At 38.8% G+C, this 8,707-nt stretch overlaps 1 protein-coding gene across 1 annotated transcript; it reads right to left on the bottom strand.

Annotated features, from left to right (window-relative positions):
• Window positions 1-516: 516 nt before the first annotated feature.
• On the bottom strand, window positions 517-2,121 carry LOC104612276 (protein FANTASTIC FOUR 3). Its single transcript, XM_010279644.2, has one exon. It carries the CDS (start codon window positions 1,767-1,769, stop codon window positions 702-704), a length of 1,068 nt encoding a protein of 355 aa, XP_010277946.1. The 5' UTR covers window positions 1,770-2,121; the 3' UTR covers window positions 517-701.
• Between the last annotated feature and the right edge of the window lie 6,586 nt (window positions 2,122-8,707).

Raw genomic sequence — 8,707 nt, forward strand, 5'->3', positions numbered from 1 at the left:
TATTTTACTATTTCAACCTTTTTTCTTTAGTTGATTCTCTGAACTTCTTCTAATTCAATCTTTTCAAGGTCGAATTCCCAACTATGAGCTAGTGACTTAGGCCAAGCTTCTCATCATTTCCTGAAGCTCTCGTGGGCACCACAAAAAGTGGGACAATTTCACTTTAGATTCCTAGTTTTTTTTTTTACATAAAAAAAAAAAAGGAAATGAGTTTACTTGTTGAAACCCTGAAACGATATCAGTCCAAACATCTTATAAACAGCCATGAATGATTCCATTATCAAAAGGAAACGATTTCATTTCACAAATCGTCCAAACAAAGCTACAAATGGTGGAAAGAGTTTAGATTTTCTGTTATTTTCCCATGTGATTTCTTATTAGGTACAAAAGTCCGTATGTCCATTTAATTAGTATGTATTTGTACTTATTTCTGTCCTTGAAGGGCATTTTAGGAATCGTGACAAAAGCCAAGCAAGCATGCTAACATGCACGGAGGAGAAGAAAAAGAAGGAAATGTCCAATAACGATAATAACTACCATTAGCATATTCTTCACATGACCATGATAGGGTAGATTCAAAATATAACAGTGGGAAGGAAAATAAAAGAAAACAAATAAGAATATAGTAAATCTTTATATTTTGAGAGAGAGAGACAGAGAGAGAGAGGAGGGAGGAGAGAGGAGAGAGGAGAGAGAGAGGTTTAGGACGTAGCAACCCAGCAAGCCTCTCGAATCAATAATAGTTTGTTGCCTCTCCCACCTTCTTTGCACCTGCTCGGCCTTTGAAAGTTTCCAATTCCCATTTCACTCCCAACATTTCCATTATTACCATATAACTCCTCACTCAGATTCAAATCACATTCTTCTTCTTCTTCTTCTTCTTCCTCTTCTTCTTCTTCTTCTTCTTCAACATCTACTTCTTCTTCTTCTTCTTCTTCTTCTTCTTCTTCTTCTTCTGCATCTTCTTCTTCATTGTTTCCTTGGAATTCTTCCTCGGCGGCTCTGGCGTCAAAAGTGGGACGACAATTCTTCACAAAATGGAGCCTGAGGCGGCCATCACTCCGTTCGGCTTGAAAACAAGTGCGTGGGGAAGGGACAGTGATGGCTTTGATCACCAACCTGCCACCTTCTCTGTGAGGCTTGAAGTGAACACAATTGGTGCCGCTAATGGACGTCAATGGTGGTGGAAAATTGTGGCAACTCTGTTTCCTAACCTCAAAAAGCTGCCTTGATCTCGGCTCCTCCGTCGGCGGGGGCTTAGCACCTTCAGTGTCCGATGAGGATGACAAGAAACTGTTGTATTCGGTAATGTCGGTACCAGTCTCGGAACCCAGACTCTCAGTGCACAACTCCAGGCTCTTCTCACTGAGCGTGGACGAAGAACGCTTAATGAGAGGATGGACGTAGTGGGTTTCCTTCTCCTTTGCTTCCAGAGTAGTTTCAGAGGTATGGGCGAGAGCTTGGATGAAGCTCCAGTTGCCCAAGTCACAATTTGAGCTGATGGGATGGGTGCCGCTGACGTTGTCCTTGTCGTGGCTGTTGTTGTCACGCTGATCGTCGTAAATGCTGGTGTTGTCGTTGTTGCTTTTCTTATTATTACATTGTTCGTCATGGTCCTCGGTGTCTAAAGCTGACACAGAAGGCCTCCGAGTCCGGGCGGCTTGGGTGAAGTATGCTCTGGGTGGTGCCAGTTTGAGCCCCTTGGCTCGTGGCTCGACGAGCCAGTGTTCGAGACATGACTGCAGCCCTTGGCACACGGTCGACGACATAACTAGGATGGTCGCCGAGAGAAGAATACAAAATTTTTACAAGAAAGCAAACCCACAAAAGTGGGTTGAAACAGAGCAAAAAAAAAAGCAGAGGAGTTGGGCTTTGAGTGAAGAGAGAAAGAGAGGTTGTGGTTTGAGGAGATGAGTACAAATTACAAAGAGAGAGAGAAAGAGAAGGTTTGGAGGAAGAGAGGAGTAAGAGGAGGAGAAGGAGAGAAAGAAAATTGAGAGAACATGAGAGATAAGCGAGGGGTGGATGTAAATTTGTAGTCCAGAAAAGTGACCCATAGGGTGGGTATAGAACGTAGAGGGGAAAGGGGAGGGGGGGGGGGGGGGGCATCTTTTGACGCCACTAGAAATATACGACTTCTACTCTACCACACATTAAAAAGAGAAAAAGAAAAGGAAAATCAACAAAAGTTGAGCAGAAAGAAAAACTGATTTTCCATTTTGATGTTTGTTGGTAAAAACTAAAATGACTTTTCATCAGTCTCTTCTCTGCTCATTATCTCATGTGAAGAGAAAATGGATTTGTTGGGGTGTTAGAGAGAGAGAGAGAGAGAGGAGGCAGAAGGATTTAAGTTTGATCAAAAAACAAACAGCTTTTCTATTCTGTTTCTCCTTCCCTTCCAAAAGAAAGCCAACAAAACCAACAGAAAACCAAGGATTCTCCGAATATTTCTTGAAAGCGATTGCTTTGCTTCTCCCTCCACATTTTTCCTTCCTTAAAGCAAACTTCCGTTCATACATTTTATCCGTGAATGTCTAGTCTGGTTGATTTTTGTGTTCCAAGGGAATTAAGAGACATCAAACACCCATTGAAAACCTCTCTCTTCGAATTACTCAAGCACCCATTAACTCATGTCATTCAAATGTTAATGGAAATGGGTTGGTTCTTCACTCTTGGTTGATCAAGCCCCAGGTCTATTTGGGTTTGGGTTGGTTCAGGGAACACTTGAACCGGCTTATTTATAGAAGAAGATATATACTGAATTAGGATGCATGGAGTCAGGCTGTCAGGGTAGGTCTAGCCATAGCCAGACTCTAAGTATATAAAGTGACAATTTGAATGTGAGCTGTTTTATCAATGGGATTAGAAAAAGGGAAGAGAGTTCCAGCAGATAGGGTAGATAGGGAGATAGAGTGAAGGATGGGCACCCTAACTGACTCTGGGTGACCTGTAAAATAATACAGAAGGCAGCATGATGACATACTAAAACTGTAAAAGGGTTAGGTTGGGTACTATATTTTCTACTTTATTATGATAAAGGAGGGGTTAAGAGTCATTTGTGTCAAACAGATATGGTTAAGTGAATTTTATTTTCATGGAGTTCGATCCCCTCCTAGTGCTACCGACCAAAGGATAAGAACCCATCTTTAAATAGTGAAAACATTACTCAGACAAACCGGCCAACCCCTCTTTTGATTTGATTATTTATTTTCTCAAGGCACCATCTCTGTCTCTCTCTTTCTCTCTCTCTCAACAGTAAGATTTCAGAAATAAAGGTCAATTTTGATCAATGTAATTGAGTTGTTCTCAACTAGCTAGTGTGAGTTTGCTTTACACTGACTGGTTCAGAATCTAGATAAAGGAGGGTTGCATTAGATTGGCTGGGGATACTAAAACTTTTGCTAAATTCTCGTAGTAATAGATCCTAATTTATCTTTTTGTATTATTAACACAACCAAACGATAAAACTTGATTTATATAAACAACTCCATATAGTTGGGACAAGGCTTAGATAGATGATGGTGATAATGTTATTGGGTTATTCTCATTGGTAAGGGCAAGGAATAATAGCCCTGGCATTATTGGGCCTCCTTATAATAAGCCGGAGGCGTAGAGACCCTTTAAGACTCTATTCTTTTGCTGGTATTTAGTGGGTGATAAGTTGGACAATCAGTAAATTGATCATAACCCTCGCTTTCATTCTCTCACGGTAAATCGAAATACTGGAGAGCTCTCCTAGAAGGTGGGTAAACAATTTATCAGTGCACTGATAACGCTCTCTCCGTCCTACCTCTCCTTAATATTACTTATCTGTACAGATTTTATCCAGAAAACACTTGTCCAGATAAATGTCTTACCCACAACACATCTCAACCGTATAACGAGAGCATCTCCCATGAATCAAAGTATAGGAGATGTTATCAATGCACGGTGAGATGTACACTGCCATGTTCCATTGAAGAGGTCCCACCAATGAAATCCGTGCAGCAAAAGTCAGCGCAATTTGTAGGTATATAGATAGGTGATTTCGGAGCTTTAGTAAATATTTCTATTCGTCCCAGCAGAATGCATGAAAAATACATGATAAGCAATTAATCAGATCTTGTTGATCTTGAAGGTATGATTGCATTCTGTGGTGGGATCTGCAGCTCATTATTCTGATGACGTGGGCCCCTTGAAAACAACACTGTTTTGTTAAGGACGCGTAAACAGAAGGGACAGAGAGACGCGTTACACAGCAGTCAGCACATGGAAAGGAGAGAATATAAACCATCTTCTACCAATTAAAACTTGACACCCGCCAGAAGAGGGAATAGGTGTTCTGAGGCCAGAGAGGACATGTGTCTAATTTAGGAAGTGCTGTAAGGGCTACGCGCTCTATAAGCATTTAAGATTAGCAATCTATCAACCCTTAACCCCTCTCCCTCTCTCTCTCTCTCTCTTGGGTTATTATTTACTAGTTGAGCTAAGTGTCCAAGTGATGAAACATATTCTCTGTTGCCAAGTGAGCCTGAAGAGGAGGTGCAGCAGAGATAGGTCCACAGCCCACTTGTGATCACTGTTAATTTTCCTCAAAAGGCAAAGGTTGAGTGAACATGGAAGACAACCTCCACAGCTACTAAGCTGACAAACACTAGTACAATGCTCATACAAATTAACCCTCATCCTGTAAACCATGTGGAGTACACAACTTGTGTCCTTCCCTACAATGTCAAAAAGAAAGGCCCCATGCTCACAGCCCTAACAAGGTTGATTGCTGTTATTAGTCTGTTCCAACCCAGATTCTATATTTGAAGCTTCCTTTCTATCTAAACCCTACTAAATTAAGTAAAGAAATGAAAGAAAGAGAAGCCCAAGATGTAAACAAGACCACTGAACGAACAACTCTCTTGTTTTTGTTGTCCTCCATTGAAATGAACCTGCAGAAAACCTGCACCAGTTTCTTCTTTTAATATAATATTCATCAACTTCTGTATATCTTAAGCCATTCAAATAGCAGACAACCATCCAATTCAACTGAAACCATCAAACCCTTGAACCATTCCGAAACCCCATTGGTGGACTGAAGTATATATGCCAAATATATAGATAATACCAAAATGGTTTTCAAAGAAAGAAAAGGAGAAAAAAAAAAACAGTCAAGTGGGTTGATTCCAATCCGCAAGGAGATCTTTTAAATCAGGCACGGGCCCATTCAATGATCATAACCATCTAATGGGATGACACACATGGATGGAAGATATTTTTCCCCTTTTGACAATCCAAAAGAATGCTATGCTTCTTTTTTCTTTTTGAATTTTGGTGGTTTGTTTTTAACACTGGTTGCTATGTATCATCATCATTGTCATCATCTAAGCCTTATCCCAACTATACGGGATCGGTTGCATCAATCCTGTTTCGCCATTTCATTTTGTTTAGTGTCATGCCCGTTGTTAAGTTATCATTTCTTATTGCTTTGATTCATAGCCTTTTTGATCTGTCCCTAGCCCTTCTAGCCTTTCTTGAGGGTGCTACAGTTGCACATCTCAAACATGTTTCATACTTACATGTTGTCATTGGTGGGTCATTTGTGCAATGTTTGGTTGTGTCATCTTGTGGATAGAAGATCTAATCTTGTGCATACATATATACATATATATAAACAAATAGGCATTTAATTGACAAATAACATATACTCCTTTGTGATGATCTCACTCATAATTACAAAGAGGAATATGGGATTAGGGGGGCGTTCTTTTTTTGGATTTTGAGAGGGGGAAAGTTGGTCAATGGGATTTTGGTTCCCATTGACCATCATTTTTAAGATTAATGTGGGGACAGGGAAACTTTATTTTCCTGTCCTAGGTGGGTAAATAACTTTCCCACCTAGGAGAAAAGTTGCTAACACTTGAATGAGACAAAAATATCCCTTTTAATAATAGATTTTTATGACTAAAATTGTCAATACCTTATTTACCTGAGAAATAAAAGAATATGGGTAAATGCACTTACCCAGGTAAGTGTTTCCCAAGAAAAACTTACCCAAGTAATTGCATTTGCCCGGATAAGTAACTTACCGAAAAGTGAACAAGGCCTAAGAGATTTATCTTTTTGATTGTCCAGCTTGGGTTGTAGGAGGGTGTTTGGCATCGTAACATTTCACAAACGTTTCATTTCATAAGCGTTTTGTTTTACCTTTTTTTGAAAAGAACAAAAAGAAAGTATATTTTTAGTGCAAATGTAGGCCGACTGGGTATTTAAAGTGTTTTGACTTGTTATTATAATATATTTATAATGACAAGTATGTGATATTTCAAAAAAGTGTCAGCTTTTTCAAATGAAAATGTGCCACATCACAAAGGCGATTTAAGAATCGTCAAATTTTGACAATAAAAGAAAATCCTCCTTTTCCAAATCCCAAAGCTAATTATTGCAGCAATATTTCTTTTAAAAAACAGTGTGTCATACATGATTTTTTCTAAGTGTTTCCCTTTTTTTGCTGATGTGGCAAGTTCATGAAACGGGACGCTTGTGAAATGCTACAGTGCTAAATACCCATTAGATCTTGTTAGATCTTGTTATTTGCAATATTGAAGGAGTCATTTCCCATTAAATAATATTCCATTACTGTGCACACAATACTGTATTTCAAGTTTTAACAGCTGCCACTTAGCTGTTGAGAAGCTCTTAAATATGGGCCCAAACCTCCTCTGCTTTATCATGGCTTATATCAGCTAGGAGACTACTTGATTGATCCTTTCCGTCCTTTTGTCCGGATGGAACTCTGATTACCATGAAACCCAATCAGGGGTATCTTTCAAAGTTCAATTTTGTGGTCCTAAAGCATGCGGCATGAAACAAAACAGAGTAGCTCAGTGACTCTTGGTGGTCCTAGAAACACATGCTTTTCCAGCTCTCCCTCTCTCCTCCTAACTGCAAAAGCACCTTTGCTGGTGAGAGGATGATGAGAATATGTGCTTTTTTTTTTCTCAAAATCCACCTTTGCGTTTGTTATAGTTTAGCCATCCGAAAGGAGACTCTTAAACTAAGAAAAGTCATCAGATTCACTGTTTTGTCATGTCCCCTGGCCTCAAAGTTTGCTCTGATCTTTCACTTTATTTTATGATGAGACTCATTAACAAAGTTGAGGGAATCAACTTCATGGCTTACACAAGAATGTTTAAACAAGCGCACTCTCCTACCTTTTGACCATTTTTAGTGCCACCTTTTCCTCCCATTCGTCATACTTGTTTAGTCCAAGAACAAATCGAAAAGCCTACGTAAACCATGCAAACATGGCACTCAGCTAATGGTTGTTTCTTTGCTAATCTCAACATAAACACAAAATGCTTCATTGAGCCTATCAAAAGCCTTATCAGACACAAGGCAGACAATCTCAAAAGCTCCACTTTAAGGACAGCATGTAGGCATTTTGGTAGGAATCTCAACTTGCAAGAATGATTACTGTGTTCTCATGGAGCTATCTGTCTCTTCCTTGCTCCAGTAACTGTTCGACCCTGAAGGAAAAATCAGCAGATATTAGTTTTCATCTTAAGACCTTTAAGGAATAAAAAAAAAAAAAGATTCATCAATTTATATATGAAAAGGATAAGGAATAATCTAAGCATGGCAATTAACTAATAAGGTGTGCTGATTAAGTTTCTGATAAAATGAGCTTTTAAATTTTAATAAGCACATAAATCAATTGCATAGCAACTGGTCTAGATACACATAGCTTGTCACTTGCATAAGAACTGGTCTAGTTACGCAATGCTTGCATAATTGGTCTAGGTACACAGAGCTTGTCAAGGGAATTATTATGGGCCCAGAATCATCATGCTCCTCAAGCACAGCATGCCATTTAATATACCATTTTTGCATAAACAAAATTGCAAATTGAAATCAACATGGATTCTTCTGGTCATATCATCAAGGAAAAGATGATCTTGAGAATGGCTAAGTACGTAGGGATTCATAAATCCTACCATAGACATAGATTTGTGATCCTTTAACTTCTAACTACGATACAGTGAGCTGCTTGCTTACCAAAGGAAGGAGAGGTAAATAACACTTCCTTTTATTACCAGAGAGAGAGAGATGAATGGCATAGAAATTTCAAGAGACATAAAGCTTTTGAATTTCAATTTGTAACTTCTGCAGTTTTTTTTCTGTATGTTTGTAATTCTGGTGGTAGTCTTACATTGTGCTGCATCTTGGTAAGGCTTTGCTGATTAGTTTGACAAAGTGCTCAGGATCTTCAATCTTCAAGAGATCCTTCTGCATGGTTCCTTTGACTCCATGTCCCAGCACATCTGGTGCCCTTTTTGCCCTATCTGCAATTTCCTTTTTGACAGAATGAGAAATTTAAAATTGCTAATAGAGTCATAGGAAGGTTTGATCAGTCCTCAAAATTGTGATCATGCAATCTAGACACCTCAAAGCTGATATATGTAAACCAAAGGATCTTAAGTCTTCTACATCCAACAACCATAGAAACTTCTAATGCTTTCAACTCTCAATTGTTCTCATGCTAATAATTCATAAACTTAGTTCTTAACCAAAAGAAATAGTCATTAACCTAGGCTTTGCATGCCCATTCACTTAATATTGTAACATACTATTCCATTATCCAGGACAGAAAATACAAAAAACTTGGAGGAATAAATTTGGTTCATGTTCCAAGAAGGCTTTAATTAATATCAATATGAGCAAGAATATTAGTATAATG

Source organism: Nelumbo nucifera, chromosome 4 (assembly GCF_055504915.1).
Source record: "Nelumbo nucifera cultivar China Antique chromosome 4, China Antique-T2T, whole genome shotgun sequence".
In the NCBI taxonomy this organism is placed as follows: Eukaryota; Viridiplantae; Streptophyta; class Magnoliopsida; order Proteales; family Nelumbonaceae; genus Nelumbo; species Nelumbo nucifera.